This window comes from Ambystoma mexicanum, chromosome 3p (assembly GCF_040938575.1).
Source record: "Ambystoma mexicanum isolate Mex_15411 chromosome 3p, UKY_AmexF1_1, whole genome shotgun sequence".
Classification (NCBI taxonomy): Eukaryota; Metazoa; Chordata; class Amphibia; order Caudata; family Ambystomatidae; genus Ambystoma; species Ambystoma mexicanum.
Genome location: NC_090925.1, coordinates 616,268,882 through 616,289,154, shown reverse-complemented (window position 1 = coordinate 616,289,154; position 20,273 = coordinate 616,268,882). Strand labels below are relative to the sequence as shown.

Below are 20,273 nucleotides of genomic sequence, written 5' to 3'. Positions count from 1 at the left end.
AAAAGATAAATGGCCTGTTAAAAAGCAGATTATCAAAACTTTGTTTTTCCCTTAAAAAGACTTGGATGTACTGCCTGCCTTTGGCCTTGTTTGAACTACGAAACCAGCCAAGTAAGGACCACCATTTGTCCCCGCACGAGATCGTCACGGGAAGAAGAATGCACACAGCGCATTCGCCTCTCCGTGAGCGTTCTGATGCACACAGAAGCGCAGCTATATTGGGGGAGGAGTTCACAGAATACCTGCGAAAACTGACACGGGCAGCGCGCGTAATTGCAAAGCAACTAGCCCCCCCCTCGACAAGAGAGGAGGGGAACGCGACTGAACAAAACAGGCTGCCTGAAAAACCACTACAGCTAATGCCTGGTGACCTTATATATGTTAGAAGTTTTGTGCGGAGGTGGAACGCACCACGCTTCCATGGCCCCTATGAGGTAGTGTTTTGCACGCCTACAGCAGTAAAGGTTAAGGGCCTGCGATATTGGGTGCATTTGACAGATGTACGTAAAGCTTACAGCGCTGCGGAGAGTGAGGTGCAGGATGAGGCACAGGCAACAGCGGACGATGAAGTTGTGCGGAATGAATGATTGGAATTTTGTGTGCTTCATGAAATGAACGGTGAACACAATTAGGGCGCAACAAATGTCCTGGACTAAAACACGTACACATGTATATGTAAATTTTCTTTTTTACAATTTTTGAAAGTTTTGCGTGGGGTTCTTTTTTCCCCTCCTGTGCTCTTTAAGATGTTTTTTATTATTGTTGTTTTTAAAATGTGATGTTTTTTTTATTATTATTTATATATATATATAGTAAGGTACGAATAATGATGACTGAAAGCTACCTTGTCTGTCAACAAACCCCCTCCCTCACCCAACCCTATATTTTATCACCGAAACGTTACAACGTGGAAATGCTTACATGTTTGTATTTAATGAACTTTTGTGTCTCAAACAGGATTTATCATGGCATCGAATGGGCAGCCTGCAACTAATAGATATGTTAGATTTAGAGAAATGTTAGTGGCTAGATTAACATATTCATTTGAATGTGGTTTATCAATATGTGCTATCGTGTTCTTCATCTCAATGTTTTGTCTGGTGTTACACTGGATTATAGCGTTCATCTCTACCGAGATGAACGAGGGGGGAGGGGGGAACAACACCACCCTTGCTCCTGGAACGAAAACAATTCCGACTGTAGGTATCAAAGAAGGTGATTTCTTGATCTGGGATGGATCACACTTTGTGTGGGGATACTATACTACACCACCCACTGCTGTCCTCTCACAATGGAGAACCAAAAATGTAGATAATGACACAATGTCCCAACCTGGAACATACAACAACCACACGATCCCTCCCGCCCCAATTTCAAACAACGATCTCTTGTTTATTAAGGAGGATGGAAAAGTGATTATGATGACAGAACACAAGTCCCTATATGAAGAATTAGAAAAGGGGGGTGGGAGGGAGGAAGGGGGGCCTGGTTCTTCACCTCCTATAACGAGAAGGTACAGAAGAAGGGAGAAAAGTAGGCGGAGGAGAGAGACTGGTGGAAAAGGGTATGATGAGTATTATGGGCTAGGGTTAGACAAAATGGAAGACCCACGACACCCTCACCAAGCAAATAAATGGTATGCAGACATGAGCACAACAGCCAAACAAACAACCAATGAGAGCTGTTATGTCTGCTCACTTATCCCCCATGCATCAGGCACACCTAAAGTATTGTTGCCACGAGAATTGCCCATTGTGGATGCCCAATGTCTCCTTCATCTCACGCTGTGTAGAATAAAGAACACTTTCCAAGCACACGATGTCTCTTTCAGAATGTTACAGAACAACAAAACGTGCTATTCGCAAGCGTCTGGAGTGATCTGCCTTAAAGAACCTTTCTTTGCAATACAAGGGACACTGTTTTCCGAAAACAAATGGAAAGACGAAGAAGTGCTGTGCAAGGCAGAAGCACTGAAGGGTGTCCAACCGGAAAAGCTGCGGTGGATGGAAAGAACGTGCTTGCCAATATGGAAAGAACACATCCCTAAATTAACATGGGTAACAGCGATGGAGAAACCCTTCAAGCTACAAAGTGAAATACAAAACGAACTATGTTTCAAGGGAGAAGGAAAAATGGCAATAGGAACGAACAAGAACTGTAACAAAACTCTCACCATCCCAGATATGAAAAAAGGAACAGCAGCACTAATGGACACCTACTGGGTATGCGGAAACAAGGCGTACCTGCACCTTCCCCAATCATGGAGTGGTAGCTGCTCAATGGCCACTTTGCATTCAACACTAATGGTGATTCCCGAAAGCCATATTGACAGAAGTAACATGATGAACGGAGGCTTGAACCAGAATGCAGCGTCTCCAACTACACAAGCGCACCTTTATGTCCTGTCCTCCGGAGGGAAAGGAGAAGAGCTCTCAAGGAACAAGCGAGCCTCGAATTACATATCACAAGCATCATCTGATTTATTGGCACAGATCCCAGACAAGTATCGCCTGTTCAGCTCCGTGGAAACATTCTTTGCTTCGCTAGTATCAAGTGTCCAAGCAAGAGCAAATGCAAAATGGCTCCAGATCACACGGTGGGAACTGATCCAGTTGGCCAATGACACTGAAGAAGGGTTTAACATAATAAAGGTGGAACTACGAGCTCTGCGATTAATGACCATGCAGAACAGGTATGTTCTAGACCTGTTAACAGCTATCGATGGAGGTGTTTGCCGAAAAATAGGAAGTGCGTGCTGCACGTTCGTACCTTCTGAAGACGCAGAAAATGGGTCCCTGTCCCACGTTATTGAAGCAGTACATAACCTGGGCGAGAAGATGAAAATTGAAGGTGGAGCTGAGGATAGCTCGTGGTTCGACAATATCTTCTCTTGGGTTCCCTCATGGCTTGGAGTGACAATGAAGTTCCTGATACCAATAGTGGTGATCATCCTTGTGATGTTCTGCCTGTGCCAGGTGGGCCTCCGATGTTGTGCTAACGCAGTTCCTAACGGTGCAATGATGATGGTGACAATGGGCAACTCCGGTGGTACAATTAAAGCAACACAAGAAGTACATGTGCAGACAGGAGCAGATAACACCCCCAGGTACCAGTTAGTGCCTATGTGCCGTGATAAGTACATAGTAGATAAACTATGGCACACCACTATCAAAGAACCACGAGACGTAGAACTGGAATGGTATGAGGAGGTCTGGGTAGATCTGGAAGAAACTGGCGACTGTATATATTTAACATGTACACCAGACGAGTATGCTAGGAGAGGTGAGAGCTTAAGGGGGGTGTGCAGAGCATGGATGCCTATAAAAGGAACCCCTGCATGGGATGGTGCAGTGTTAGAGGAACAAGAATGTAGAAGATTAGAAGAGCTAAAGAAATTCGTTACTTTAAGTAACGAAAGGGGGGAAATGTAGGGGAGGAATGGCCACGAGGCCCTCCTCACCTACAGCTCCCTCCCCAGGTGAGGACCATGGCTCGGTGGGCGCACCCTCATGCCACCCGGGCCCAGGTGGAGGAGGGTTCACCCGCCGACGACATTGCCCACACGCACCCTGTCTTTGCAGTTACCAAAAATTAAGTTAGGCCTAGACGCCATCTTGCATAGCAAACATGGTGTGAGTTCAGCACACTGTAACGAGGCCCCCACCTTTGGAGGGCCTTTCATGCATCTCTGCCGCCTCAGCAGCCCTGGCAGATCCGCTGCAAGCGCGTTCCCATGAGAAAGTCGGAGATGAGCTAAACCCGAGATGCCAACACGGCAACATTATATTAGTAACAATGTGATATTGCACCCCGTATGACCCGGACCGCAAGGCCGGGGTAACGGGGAAAAAGCTGAAGCATCACTATCTGAAGAAGGTGGAAAATAATTCAAGTATTGGTATTAATGAACTACCTCTGTTTAAAATGTGAATAAACCATAAAAATGTAACGTTATATGATATCCCTCCAGGTCTGGACTAATGCTGCTATAACCACGGAGAAAGATGTTGACTAAACGTGTAACCTCTATTTTGTAAAAGTGTTTTTCAATAGTATGTAGAAACTTGAACTCATATATGTTTTTGAATCACCCAAAGCGGCGAGCATCAATCTCTGTAGGCCATAACCTAGATATCCCTCGTATAACGTCTAATGTACATACAATACGCACACAATGTAGTGAATATAATGTTAGGTAATGAAAAGGTACTGGAACCGACTGTATTAAAGAAATGTGTAACGAAATTGAAATATATATGTGTGTCTAAATAACGTCAAAATAAGGCAGAACAGTATAGAACTTCTGCATTCACTGATCAGCAACGCACGAGGAAAATACCTTTGTGGATATATGCAAGGCCATTCCCTCTCCCACCCCACCAAGCCTGCCAGATAAAAAAGCTAAGACTTGTGCCGCGCTCCCTCACCTCCCCCAACCAAGCTGGCGTTACTTCAGAGAGTCAGAGGCCCCGGCACCGCAACCAAGGCCACAGCCCGCCACCTGTGTTATTTACAGCACGGTAATAAACCCACGGTTGAACCCACTGATCTACCAGCACCCTCTCATAAATCCCACGAACCCCCCAAGAATCCTGACCCCGTGTAAGGACGACCCCCATCATTGGGACAGGACACAGAGACCCATCTATATAATAACTTCTAACGCAGCAGACAGACATGTATCACTCGGCCCAGGCCCCAGAGCCCCGTCCCGTGACCTAAAATACCGGTCAATAAGACACAGGTAAATCTCACCCCAACCGACAACCACCAGACCTCTCACGAGGTGCATTCCTCATGTGTTGTGTTTATTTTATAAGATAAGCTGTTGAAGCGAGTTATTAATGAACTTAAATGTCATTTTCTGAATAACTGCAGTGTGCATGGCCTAGGGCAAATGAGACAGGAAAGGTATTCGTCATTGTCACAGGCTGCCCCAGCACATCAACACCGTACAGATGACCTCAAGCCGGCCTGCCAGGCCCAACCCAACCCACGAGGCTGACCAGTGACGTCGTCACGCCAGGACCAACCCCGCGGCAGCAACACCTATAGTTAGTCGACGCCACCCAATCCCAATCGACTTGTGCCCCCTATAGTGTTTAGGTGTTGATGACGTTTTTTGTATTAGAAATACGCCTGTCTTTGCTATTGTCAGACAGAGCGCTCTCGTAGGTTGCAGAGTTCTTTGCATGCCTTATCCTTGGATAAACTCCCACTTACTCTCACCCGCACTCTGTCTTGGTCTTATTCCCACTACGGGAGAGTCCCTTATTGTCTCTCATTGCGGGGAGGATCGTGCTGAATTGGGGGCGCTTCCTTTCAGGGCCTATTTGTGTTTTTTTTTAATTATTTGTCAGCATTTTATGTCTTTACCACCGACATTCAACTTAATACATAAAATAACCAGATGCTTATTAGTGTCCTCCACTTGGCCAATATGATCCTCGATAATCGCTTCTACTCATCGGACTGTGCCAAGTCCACACTGTCTACTTCACTAAATGTAATCAGCAGCAGCTTGATCAAAGCTAAAGTGATGCGAGCTTTCTCGCCTTCAATTAACACCTGCCACCATTCTTCCATTGTTCGAGATGCGTATCCCATGATCGCTTCTCCGAGCAGCCTTATTCTAGCATCATTTAGCCCTGGACAAAATCAGGGTGTTTCCCTTGAATCGTTGCCTCTACAGAGACTACAAGACCCATCTACTGTGTTTCTTTCCCTTAGTGACAATACTTCCCTAGTTGGAAAAAGGTTCAGCCAGAAACGCATAAATTGTGCTCTAAAGAACCAATTTGGGAATAACTGCAAATAATTTGGCAAGATGTTAAGTTTCCTGGCATCTAGTCGGTGAGTTCCATGTTGTTTATACGATCTTTCATCCTGTGTTCTAATCCAGTTTTTAATATAGCGCTGATTTACCCAAATCATTAATGATCGCCTGAAAGATTATGCGCCATTCTGTTAAGTTTCTTTCGCTGTTGGCTTCTAGGGCTTTTTTTAAACACTTGCAATCCTCTGCTTGGCTTTTCTTCCATGCACTTACGGTAGAATGCCAAGGATTTACAGGTTGCTATAACTTTCATGGATGATAGCCCTAGTTCCATCCTCACAAACAACCTGGATTGGTATACTCTAGAGAAGCCGCAAGCCCTTCTTCCTGAAGATTCCTTCTGATATTGGCCAAATCTCTTCCGATAATGAGAAAGATGTTTCAACGCCATATGTTAGTATTGGAATCAGCTTCATCCGGTAAACGTCGATCAGGGAGATTAGAGAAAAAAAACACAATCTTCTCAGCAACAAGCACCCTTGGGCGGCTAGGTTTTTAGCTTTCCTTATCAGATCTTCTATTCTTACTGTGTCGCATTTGCTGGTGTTTAAGCAAATGCCCAAGTAAGTGAAGGAAGAAACCATTATTTTTTCACCCCGGAAATTCCACTCATACCTTTTTTGGTTACGGCCTCCAAGGATCACTCCAAATTACATAATCCTAGATTTATTTGATTTGTAGGTCATTAGCCTCCAAATATATTTGCAGCGCCTCCAATTGTCGTTGCAGTCCTATTGGCGTCTGGTCCACCAACACAATATCAGCGTTTAACAATCGGACAACAGACTCCTGCGATTTTAGGTGGGAAGCATCTGGTTCCAAAAGCTTTGTCCAGGTCACAGATGAAAATGTTGAACAAATCCAGTGCCAGTGGACACCCTTGCTTTAGCCCTACGTTAGTTCGCATAGAACTTGTTAAAAGGCCAGATTTGTCTAGCCTTATTTTCATGGTTGTTCCAGAGAATAGATCTTTGATGATTTGCCCCAGGACATTTCTACTCTACCATTTTCCTGCACAATTTCAGTCGTTTGATGGTATCAAATGCCTAGGAAAGACCTATAAATGCCATGACATCTTTCTGGCCCTTATTCCGCTCCGTCCTGGCCTTAAGGGTGCTAATTATAAATATGTTTAACAGAGTCCCCACACCCTTAACAAATCCCGCCTGCCATATGTCTGTGTCCAGTCGCCACACTCCAGTTAGACAAGGCTTTCAATGTTATGGAGGCAAACACCTTGCCAGCCACATCGAACAAGGCTATCGGTCGATAGTTTAGTGGGTCCGTCCTTGATCCCTTTTTATAGATTGACACAAGTATTGCTACTTTCCACGAATCTGAGACTTTGTGTTTTTATAATGTACTTGAAGAGGGTATGGAGGAATCTTGCCCAGTGCTTCGGGTCTTGTTTCAGCAAAATGAAAGAATCTAAGGAAGACACTCCACGACATACCGAACAACTAACCGAGAGATAGCTAGGACAGGACACTAAAGACTGAATACATAGCTAGACCAAGACGAAAGTACAAAGACAACTCATCAATAGCACCCTATCTCTAAACCACACCCAAGTGCCAAAAGACGCATGTCACGATAGTTAGCGAGGGAATAGGGAACACCCAACCCTCAGCTCCGACATCCGAGGGAGAGAAATAGACATACCCAATCATATTAAACACAGCTCATTAGGATACAGCTGGGAGCGCATTGCACCATCACACACACTACAGTCAGAAAGTCAACAAAGGAAATAAGCAACAACCCCACCCACAGGAATACAACTCAAATGGAACAAGATGCATTAGAATCAGGATACAGACCTCACTAACCCAACTTTCAAATCTCTGCATAACTAACCCATCCAAAAATTCACACAGCCATCTCTCGGCCAGCAAAAAGCACGCACTTTACCACACTGCATCAACAACTAACAAACACAAACGGCACCTACAGCACACTATGTCTCACCCAGTCCGATAATCGCACCAAAGTTCAGCACAGTGTATACCAATCTGAAGCTGCCAACAGCACACCACCTCTCCCACTCCCCCTCCACCAGACTAACCCTACCCGCCCTGCTTCTTGTTTACAGATCCGCCAGAATGCCTGGGACCAACTCTGTTGGTGATGGTGCACTATATAAATACCTTTAACATTAACGTACCCTGAAATGTTAACTTTCTCATTGAATGAGAGGGTTTCATTCATTTGTAAAGGTACCTGGTTCAAAAACCACTTAAACCTTGCCCTATGCTTAGCACAACTTGATTGTAGTATCAATACCTTAGATTTCGGAACATTTATAATTAAACCATTCAATTGAACGTAAGATTGGAGCTTAGCTAATTGCTGCTGTAACCCTATAAGAGTTTGGTCTATCAAGACCAAATCATCTGCGTACAGCAGGCAGCTTATAGCTTTCCATTTAAACACGGAGGAAAAGCATTTGACAGATTTAAAGTCTCTCTCAAGTCAGTTATGAATATGTTAAACAAGGCCTCTAAAGGTCTCAATTGTTTTTGATAATTTACGTGTAAGGTTCAAACACACTTTGGGAGAGGAAAAGTCATATAGGGCCATAATTGCCTCCAATTCAAATGGGCAACCCCATTTATTCATCTTGTTCCATAAATTCCTATCTACTATCAAAGGATTGTGCAATATCGATAAAAGCAAAATATATTTGTCTTCAAGCAGAGCGTTCCATTAACAAAATACTCAGGATACAATAATTTACACTAGTTCTAGCCCCTAAATCCTGTCTGAGAGTCATCTCTTCTATTAGTTTCATCAAGCATTTATTGACTATATGAAGGCAAAGCAAAATATCAACTTACTGGGCCCTCTAATCGTATCTGTTTTGGTTGCTGACCCTTCCAACCAAAACTCAAAACCAATGGCGTAGCGTCTCTCGCTACAGAAACTGATGTAAAAGGTTGACTCCCTTACATGGACGGAAAGAGCAGCTGAGTAGAGAGCAAGCCTCGGAGCCGGATCCAGCCCGAACAACGCAGCGCTCTGCCTTAGTCTGCACTACAGCTCGGAGTTAGAACACCGTGGAGGCGGAACACCGCCAAGCCTATGAGGGGGCGCTGACCTCTAAGAAGCCATAGAGCAATAGAAACACCACGAGGGGGTGAACCTGAGCCAAATGACCCACAGAGGGTTACCAAAGATCAGAAAGCCAGAGCAACAACCGGAAAGGGTGAACCTGAATAAAAGGATCTGCAGAGTCAAAATGCAAACTTAAAGAACAAACTTCATATTTTGAACAAGAGCAGAAATTCAAGGAACTTTGTTGTGAACTGTACAACTAGGCATAGGCGTGGAAACCAGGAGAAAAAGACATTTTAACTTATTTTTTTAATTGTACAAGTGGGCTAAGGGCCTGGAAAAACCCAAGAGAAGAGGATTTGAGAAACATTTGGGGATCGGATTAAGCACCAACCAATATAAGCCAATTAAGGGGAGTAAAAAGCTTCTCTAGGCTATTTGTTTCCTTTGCTAGCGGTAGGGACAGCCAGTAAGGTAGCAGAGGTTTGGGTGGAGAAAGGCTGATTCATGTACCTGACACGCACCCTTTTGTTATTTTGAAGATTAGAGAACCTCCACCTTAGAAGCAGGGCTGGGTGGGGCCTTTGCTTTTACTTTAATAAACCTGGTGTCCGACCTACTACACCGCCTCATCGGGTCCTAAAAATGGCCACATTTGGAAAGCACTTTCCCAGGGCAAAGTTTTGCTTTCCCTTGACAAAGTGGTGGTCTGTTGGCCAGATGTAGAGGTGGCCCATGATTGGAGAGACCCTGCTAATGCTGCAGATCCTTACTATTGGAGTGGATTGGGTGTGACTCCAGTCCAAATCCTGTATAAAAGGACAACTCGTGCAGCCATTCGACGGATCAATGTTGGAGCTAAGACCCTATGAAGAAGTTCAGCTAATGGTCATGTCGAGGAAGACCGTTGCAGTTGACCAGCATCACCTCCAGCCTAGTCCCAGTGAAGCCCTACTCCTCTCTCCTGTTCTCAAGAAGTGCCCAGGACTAGAAGGAACCTGTCCAAACCTCCAGTCGAAGATTTGTGCGTGTTGAGCATGCAGAAGTGCCCCTGGACCACCCGGTAGTCTGAACAGCTCTCTCCTGGTCCAACTAGCTGCAACCGTTGTCATTCTAATTTCATCCATGGGAATCAGTTGATGTTCACATTGTGTAACAAGACGCTTGCTCCTGCACATTCAGCTTTACAGACCGGAGAGAAGTCATGCAGAATCTTCTCCTTCATTCGCACCACAAGTGCTGCCTGTCGCAGCCGGACTGTGGACTGCAACTGAACCTCACCTTGTTTCCGTCCTGAAGATCCCCTGATGTGCAGCGGTCTTCATCTTATCGTGCTAAGGGTGTCCAGTTCTCCAGTCTCCAGGACTGTCTCATAACCGCCGACTAGCCAGACCCACTCCTGATGCTGAACATGACCTGTGCACTTGTGGCCCCTGGGCCTCCATCAACCGGACCAAGCCTAGAAGTAAGTGGGCCCAGCGGATTCCTTTCCTGCCATAATGTTATATGGGCATAACATCTTGAGCCTCTCTCTCTAGCCTGACTAAGTTCTGTGGTGGTCTGGTCAAGGATCCCCAGTGAACTTGTAAGAACTTTACTTATTTTTATTCAACTTCTGGAAGATTTACTCAACAGTTGGCTTTGTCAACTCTTGTTCCTGAATCACATGGTAACCCCCTTTGCAACGTTCATATTGTGGAACTTGTGACCTTTGGGCACTAGGCCCCAACTCATTGCAGGGCTGGACTTACGAACTATGGACCTTGTCTTAGGTTTACTTGTTGGTGTTCTACCCGTTTTCTATCACTTCACTGCCTCCACCTGCTTATATATGGCTAGTTGCTCTGTTTTCTCACCTGCTTTTTTCCCCTACACAGTTAAAGTGTGGCTCTTAACATTGTAAATACTTGCAGAAATGTCTTAAATGTAAAGTGTGGGGTTCTCTTTGCCGAACCCCAATAGTATGTATGTATATATATATATATATATATATATATATATATATATATATATATACACACACATACACATACTATAAGGCCAGTCGAGCCTGTTTGCTCCTGTTTGCGCTCTGTGGCGCTCCTGGAACCAGCCCCACTCCCGACAGTGTGGAAAATCAGCCTTGGATCAGCACAAAAGGAGCATGGGACCCGCACCTCTGCCCCCCCTGCTCTAGGTAAGCTACTACTGCTACCGTGCCGCATAATCGACTATTAGTTGGAACTCTATACCTCCATGTTCCCACACACAGCCCCTCCTCTAGCAAAGCAAAATCCCCAGTTTGCTATATAATGCAACTCCTCACTATACTAACTAAATTCGACTCTAGGTTACTCATTCACCCCCTGTGCATTCTGCTAGTGACCCATTGCCTGTGTACCTTGCTATGCTTTGTGCCCTGAATTACTAAAATCAGATCTAGGTGACCTTCTGCCTGTGCACCCTGCTATGTTTTGTGCCTTGAATCGCCAATATCGAATTTAGGTGACCCACTGCCTGTGCACCCTGCTATGTTTTGTGCCTTGAATCGCCAATATCGAATTTAGGTGACCCACTGCCTGTGCACCCTGCTATGTTTTGTGCCTTGAATCGCCAATATCGAATTTAGGTGACCCACTGCCTGTGCACCCTGCTATGCTTTGTGCCCTGAATTACTAAAATCAGATCTAGGTGACCTTCTGCCTGTGCACCCTGCTATGTTTTGTGCCTTGAATCGCCAATATCGAATTTAGGGGACCCACTGCCTGTGCACCCTGCTATGTTTTGTGCCTTGAATCGGCAATATCGAATTTAGGTGACCCACTGCCTGTGCACCCTGCTATGTTTTGTGCCTTGAATCGCCAATATCGAATTTAGGTGACCCACTGCCTGTGCACCCTGCTATGTTTTGTGCCCTGAATTACTAAAATCAGATCTAGGTGACCCACTGCCTGTGCACCCTGCTATGTTTTGTGCCCTGAATTACTAAAATCAGATCTAGGTGACCCACTGCCTGTGCACCCTGCTATGTTTTGTGCCCTGAATTACTAAAATCAGATCTAGGTGACCCACTGCCTGTGCACCCTGCTATGTTTTGTGCCTTGAATCGCCAATATCGAATTTAGGTGACCCACTGCCTGTGCACCCTGCTATGTTTTGTGCCTTGAATCGCCAATATCGAATTTAGGTGCCCCATTGCCTGTGCACCCTGTGAGTGACTTATGCTCCTCTGTTCTGATTGCCAATATTGAACCTGGGTGACCCATTGCCGGTGCACCCTGCTATGCTTTGTGCCTTGAATTGCTAAAATCGAACTTAGGCGACCCATTGCTTGTGCATACTGCTAGTGACCTATGTTTCTCTGCCTGATTGCCAATATCAATTTTAGGTGACCCACTGCCTGTGCACCCCGCTAGCGACCTTTACTCTTGCGCCCTGATTACTATAATCAAATTTAGCTGACCCACTGACCGCGCACCCTACAGCTACCCAGGCTGATGCTGTGTTTGCATTAGAGCACTGCCTGCCTGCACTGGAATATTGCTCCCAGTCCAGGTGCCTAGACAGCTCACTGAACTCTAGCTCTACCCACCCAGCACCCACTAACATAATGCTAGCACTCCTCACCATCATCATGTTCCCTTTTTGTATAGTCCCTAATGTTACACCATGCACCAGAGGACACTTCATCAAGGTTGGCGATGGATTAGTTAGACCAGGTTGTCCACGCCACTTCCCCATCCCCTGCCCCACCCCTTTCCTCCCCACACTCCCCCCTTTCCCCATACCATCTCCTCAGGCCCACACTACGCCCATCACCATCAAGAAGGCAGCAACCTCAGACATCCCGTGCCTTAGACCCAACCCGCCTACATACAATCACACCATACCCATCTGCATTAATGACACAACCACACCCATCCTGGGCATTGAAAGACTCAATAGACTCATGTCTAGAACCAAAATGTCCCTACGAGCTAACTCACTCACCACTTCACCCAATACACTGACCAAACTAAACACCACGCCCACTAACTTCCAATACAAAAGATTCCACAACGCACCACTCAAACACCTAACCAATAACAAAACCACTGACTCTTCCCCCATCAAAGGTAACACACCACCCCCTGCCCCTACCTCCACCCTCAAAACTACACTCATCAATGCCCGCTCACTAGGTGCCCATGCTATAGATATCCATGACCTCATTGTAGACCAACACCTTGATATGCTGGTGGTCACTGAAACCTGGCTCCACCCAGCAGCAGGACCACTTCTAGCCCTTGCTATTCCCCCAGGATTCAGCATCCTGAGAACAGACAGGACAAATACCCAAGGAGGCGGAGTTGCCATAATAGCCAAAACCACCCTGGAAATCAGAGCATGCCCAATAGAACAGATACAAGGTTATGAACTCCTACTAGTCAAGTATACCTCCAACCCCAAAAGCACCACCAACCTACTAGTGGTGTACAGATCCCCCAACAAAAACACACACCCTGACTTGGACATCCCACTACTCCTAACGCCCCTCATCAAGCCTAAAACCAAATGATTAGTCCTCGGTGACTTTAACCTAGGATACAATGACCCCCTCGACTCAGAAGCATCTACATTTTATACAGCCATGTCAGAGATGAACTTCATACAACTGGTAGATAAACCCACCCACTCAAAAGGAAGAACCTTAGACTGGCTTCTCACTCTTAACTCTCTAGTCTCCATTGACTCCATCCTCCCAGTCAATTGGTCAGACCACTATGCAATTAACTTCACCATAGACAATGCCAGTACCGAACACATCACCCCTAAACAACCAGAAACATTTGAGACTAGAAATATCAAAAAGCTCTCTTCCGACAAACTCACTCCAGCCCTGAGTGCCTCCTTTGCCCATATGGTTCTAGGCACCAACAACCCCTCCTATCTAGCAGAACAATACCAACAATGCCTCACCCAAACTATCGACCTACTTGCACCCACCACCACTAAAACCCGTAGACCTGATAAACGCTCCTGCTTTTGGTTTAATGAAGAACTTATAGCCTTAAGACGCACTAAAAGATCACTTGAACACCTCCATAAGAAAAACAACACCCCAGAATCGGCATCAGCCTTCGCTGAAGCCAACAAAACTTACAAATCAGCAATAATCACTCAAAAAGCCAATGCCTTCAACCTCCGCATTGCTAACGCGTCCTCAGACAGCAAAGAACTCTTTACCATTCTTAGAGAGCTCGAAAACCCCTGTCAAATCTCAGCACCTTCAAACGCTAGCAAAGACTGGTGCACCACCATTCAAAACGCACTCTCATCCAAAATCCTCCTACTACAAAACAAAATCGATAGTAAAAAAACACTCCTAGCTGACAAAACTCCACCCACCATATCAACGACCATCTCAAACGCCACTACTGGTCCCCCATTCCAATTCTCACCAGTGACTAACAAAGAAGTTCTCAACACTATAATGAAACTCAAAGCCTCCAACTGCAAGGAAGACCAATTCCCATCCCATCTAGTGAAACTATGCGCCCCCACTCTCACACCTATCATCACTGAATTCATTAACGCCTCCTTCCTCACAAACAGTCCCCACCAGTATCAAAAAAGCTTGGGTGACACCACTTCTAAAAAAACCTTCCCTGGACCCAACAATACCCACTAACTACCGACCTATTACAACGGTCCCATTTCTCCTAAAAATAATCGACAAAATAGCCTACTGCCAAATTCAGAACCACTTGGAACAACATCACCTACTAGGAGACCGCCAGTCAGGTTTCCGTCCCAACCATAGCACAGAGACAGCCCTCCTTGATCTGAAGATCCAAATGGATGCCACCAGAGAAGCAGGTAAACTCTGCCTTCTGATGCTCTTGGACCTCTCAGCGGCCTTCGATCTGGTCGACCACGACAAACTCTGTAACACTCTAGCAAACAACTTCAACCTAGCTCAGAACGCTACCAACTGGATCAAATCCTTCTTGGCTGACAGGACATCCAGAGTATCCATCGGCAAAGAATCAGCAGACCCAGTGTCCGTCCCTGCAGGTGTGCCGCAAGGCTCCTGCCTATCCCCCACTCTGTATAATGCCTACACCAAGCTATTATTTGCAGCCTTGGATGCCCTGGGTGTCATCTATACTAACTTCGCCGATGACACCCAAATCCTCATTCCTCTCACAGGCAACCATGAACAAGACTCCCTCCTGGTTAACCAAATCTACTCACTCATCCAAAACTGGATGGCTAACAACAGCCTCTGTCTCAACGACGACAAAACCGAGCTCCTCATACTAGGCTCCTCCAGCAAAATCAACACCCTTGAGCCCGCCTTTAAATCATTCACCATCGATGGAACCATAATCCCTGTTCTTAAACAAGTCAAGACCCTTGGAGTGTACTTAGATGCCACACTATCCATGTCTAAACAAGTAAACACATTAGCCTCATCCACTTCCTACACCTCTAAACTCATCTCCCTCAGCCGTAAATTCCTCTCTACCAACAACTGTGTTACTCTAGCCAGAGCACTCATACTGTCTAAGCTAGACTATTGTAATATCCTATTCCTTGGCACTTCCAAAGCCAACATAGCTAAACTTCAACTTATGCAAAACAAAGCCCTCAGAGCAGCTCTAGGCATCAAAAAATCTGAACACATATCCAACACCAGAAGAGACCACCACTGGCTCCCCATACAAGCCAGAATCCTATTTAAAACCCTGAGCATCACCCACAAATGCAGGGCTAACAAAGCGCCCAAATACCTCAACAACACAGTCATGATGAAGCCCCAGACCAGACTCCTCAGGTCCAACAAAAACGCACTCCTTGAAACCCCCAGATACAAAAGAGAGAAAGCAGGAGGCAGCAGCTTCAAAACACTGGCCCCCAGACATTGGAATGCGCTACCTACCCACATTATGAATGAAACCTCATTCCCCAAATTCAAAAGCCTTTTGAAGACTTGGCTCTTCAACAAGTTCTAACTGAACCAGTGCACTAATCCCCTCCAATCAACTATTTTACCTGACTGCTTTGTATATTAGTGTATATTATTGATTCCTATTATTGTACATTTTTGATTGTTATACCTTTACACCACTATGTTCATTCTAAGATTGCATTATCCCATTGTCTGTAACTACGCCGTGATACCCCCGGGTCTGGGCGTATAACAAATGTAATAAAATAAAATAAAATAAAAATAAAATAAATATAGAAGTTGTGTGATAATACACATCTGGGGTTTTCATGGTTTAGAGTGTATTCAAAGGCCTAATAGACAGAAGATGTACAAAAATGTACACCTCTCTAACTTCAATTATTGTAGTGCTCTATGTGTGTCTCATTGAAGCCCCAGACCGCTTTCATACTTCCTGAGTCAAAGTCTTACAGCTCTGCTATTCTACCTTGACTGGGTTTGGTTAGACATCAGAATCTTTCATGTGCACCATAATTAAGTTGGTCTCTCAAATTCCAACCACAGTGGAATCTGAAAATCCATCTTTACAGGAAGCATGTCACCTGGGAAGAAGGCGTCACTCCGTAAGGTGCTAAATCTTCAGAATGAGCAGAAAGTATGAAACATGCCACAAATCTAACTTCCATGAGATGCAAACCATAACATTATGTTTCAGATGTTTTATAGAAATGTCCTAATGCTCCTATTTAGACATTGCCAATCAAAGAGTTACTGCCACATGTGAATGGTTACCTGACACAGCGGGCCTGGGGAACCAGAAGTACCCCCAGGTGGCGGTTTGTGTCAAGCTAACCAAACTGTCCTGGGCTACGATAGAAACCAAATAGCCACAGCAATATTACCTACACCTTCAAGTACACGCTTAGGGATCATAAGGAAAGGAGGTAGTGCAACTTAACAGAATACACAACCCATGATACAAGTGTTTTGCCAAAGCCACAAATCAAGAGCCCAGAACTCAAGAAGCAGGAGGCCCACATGCAACTAGTCTGTGCACGGGCATTTAGGGCAAAACAGTGATTTGACTCCGAAATGATCTATGCACAATACAAATACTTTATCTGATGTCACAAGTGAAAGACCTGGCATTTTGTCACCATCTAATTAGTTCACAAATCATCCCAACATACCCTTGGGATGCCATCAGCCTCGTCTTCCTCTTGTAATTTTGCAGAGTGGCATTTTGCACGCGGACCTTTTGGAGAGCTTGGGCTGCTAGATGGGCGTTCTACATGATGAGGCAAGCCCACACTGTGAAGCCCGGTCCTCTGCAACAAGGAAAAACAATTGAACAGTGTGTTATCATGCAAGTACACAAGGGTTTAGTCAACAGCACGTGACCCAGCACACACAGGTACTATGCCATGCAAAAAGTGGAGGCAGATATAAAAGAGATGCGGAGCACGAGTAACATCCCAGTAAACAAGAAACCATCAGGTCCAGTGATAACAGAGCAAGTCATAGAAGAATAGTACTAAGTGGCTAAGCAAGCAGCAATGGTCGCACCACATCCAACAAAAATAGCAGCCATGGGGCCACTACATAGTACAGCGAGCAGCCAAAAAGCGTATGATACCGGCCAGTGTCAGCTGCCACCATTCAGAGCACAACATGCAGCCAACAGACATATGACCATCATACAGAGTATGGCCAGCAGTCATAGGGGCTTTCTAAAGAGCACTGCCAGTGTCTACAATATGGTCATTTCAGGGCATAGCCTCCAGTCATAGAACCAGCACACAGGGCACTGGCAGCAGTTGTAGCACCATCCCAGCGCAAGACTAGCAGTCAATGCCAACTCAAAGTACATGCCCCAGCAAGTCAGTCATCACTCAGCTGGCATCACAGAGCCCAGCCAGCCATCATGGGACCATCCATGCAATAGAGCATGATAAATGGAAAAAACAAGGGTTCCAAACTTTGGTGCTTTGTAGAAGACCAATTTTATTTACAATGGCATGTTTGCATACATGTTTCACGCTGTCATTGTACACTCAGGGATTTGGGGAAGTTTGATTTTGTTAAATGAAACATTTTTTGGGCTTTTGTTAGCACAGCTGGTCCTGTGGGCGACTCATTATTCCTATTATCGAAAACCACTCTCAAATCCGGAATTCAGAAGGTAGAGTTTCCTTGCAATGTCGCAATTCCTCGGAGTTAACGGTATAAAGCCTATGACGTTGGAATTACATTGTAAATGGAAATAACTCTGACTCTGCGCCAATTAATTTTACTGACTTGGTTGTATTCCGCCCTGGATAACACGTGTTTCGGCTCAGCAGAGCCTTTCTCAAATCTGAGCTACATTGAAAATTGCAATAATGTTTTGTCTCACGACCTATACAATCCTCCCCACCACCCATCCTCAATCTCTGTCTAATTTACACATGTAATTCATGTTGATTAATGAACAGTGCATATACTTATTTGACCGATTGGTATTTGCGGGGGAGCCACTAAATGGGGGATTTCTTGACGGTTTGAATTTTGGATATATTACATAAATGAGATATAATGGCATTGATCAACGAGAAGAGTCTGTTCAAGTAGCCCAGATTTGAGAAAGGCTCTGCTGAGCCGAAACACGCGTTATCCAGGGCGTTTCAACTTAATAAAATACAACCAAGTCAGTAAAATTAATTGTTGCAGAGTCACAGAGTTATTTCCATTTACAATGTCATTCCAACGGCATAGGCTTTATACCGTTAACTCAGAGGAATTGCGACATTGCAAGGAAACTATACCTTCTGAATTCCGGCGTTGAGAGTGGTTTTCGATAATAGGAATAATAAGGAGTCGCCCACAGGACCAGCTGTACTAACAAAAGCCAAAAAAAATGTTCATATACAGTTTAATTACAGTCTGGCATTTTTGCTGACCCCACACTTTGTAAAAAGAACACGAATATGGCAGCTTATTTAAAAAAAAATCGCAAAGACGAAACAAAAAATGTATTTACCAAAAAAAGAGACATGACATGCCTTTTCAAACCTAGGCAAGAGACAAGCAGACTTACGCACAAAATTCATACGACTTGAGAGAATGTCGAAAAAAGAAAAATCGACAAGTATTGGGAGAAGGTCTCCTTGGAAAACTATAAAAAATGATCAAGTCCCACAAGGTCTTCGTATTCTTATATCTCCTAACTTTAATAATGATGAGGACAAAGACCTAGCATAAGCCTGGGAAGCTAACCTGAGTAATAGCTCAATGAAAATGTTGGATCTACTTATTGAACATTCCACACGTGAACACAAGAGAGCAGTGGAAGGGATAGAATTAATTAAAAAGGAAATCACAGAGATGAAGTCAAGTGAAGCATCCAAACAGAAAACTGAGAAAATGTATGACATATTACAGATCTACCAAGATGAAGTCAAAATAAGAAAATTAAGGAAAAGCTACCGAGATGATTGTGACTATAAAGAAGATAGGGTTTATATACCTTCCAGGCGAAATATGATACCTACACCAAACCATCATCAAAGAATTCCATACCTAATACATCATCAGCAAGCTCTGATGTTGAGTCTGACCCAGACAACCAAGATGTGTCAAGTACCAAAACCAATGTGGAAAAAGGATACATGAACCAAATCAAACGATTTAAGAAAGGAAATAGAGGTAACACAGAAAATGGTCCGTTTTCAACTACCCATAGACAACACTACACCCAGTCCAGTGCATGGATGAGAGGAAGGAGGGGGGAAGGAAACAACGAGAGCAGAGAAACCACAACAGATGGAAAAAGACAAACTCAGGCCAGTTTGAAGGAAGCCAACAAGAACAAGTAGAAGAGGACCTAGTACTAAATCTCTCCAAGAGAAAGATTAGAGAAGATGAACGCAAACTACTTAATAAAGGACTTTCATTCGCACCAACAAAATAATTACAACCAATTGACATACATATTGATCTTTATAAATTCATTAGAAAAGTCAAACTTAAAAAGTTTTTTGCTACCCAAGCACCGGGTCATTACATAACAAAAGAGAAGCCTGCAGAAATAAGTGAACTCTCAATTCGAGACATAGAAGACATATATATTTTGCGATCATTAATAGATGAAGATTTTGAGATGAGGAACCTTCTACATGAATTACAAATACAACCAGACAGTCCAACAATGAAGGAACTCAAAACCAAATCCAAATTTGTTCCACAATTACCAGCGGACAATGTAATAGATACATTCTATCAGGCAGTTACAAAAGAATTTAAAAAAATTTCTAAACACGTCAACAGTGCCAAGTACAGTAAAGAATTTAACATTTGGAGAAAAAAAAAGAGCATTGAAAGAATTATCAATGGACACATCGATTTAAAGAGGCCGATAAAGGGGGAGGAATATTGTGATCGTGAATAAGGAAGACTACTTGAGAATGGCAACCAACCATCTGAGTACCCCAG

At 44.4% G+C, this 20,273-nt stretch overlaps 1 protein-coding gene across 2 annotated transcripts in view; it reads right to left on the bottom strand.

Moving 5' to 3' along the window:
- Positions 1–20,273, bottom strand: part of LOC138580659 (ankyrin repeat domain-containing protein SOWAHA-like) — a 228,044-nt gene that overhangs the window by 54,324 nt on the left and 153,447 nt on the right. For both annotated transcript variants that reach the window (XM_069651375.1, XM_069651376.1), the window contains exon 5: positions 16,994–17,131. In XM_069651375.1, the coding sequence (XP_069507476.1) occupies positions 16,994–17,131 (138 nt within the window). The remainder of the gene's footprint in view (positions 1–16,993; positions 17,132–20,273) is intronic.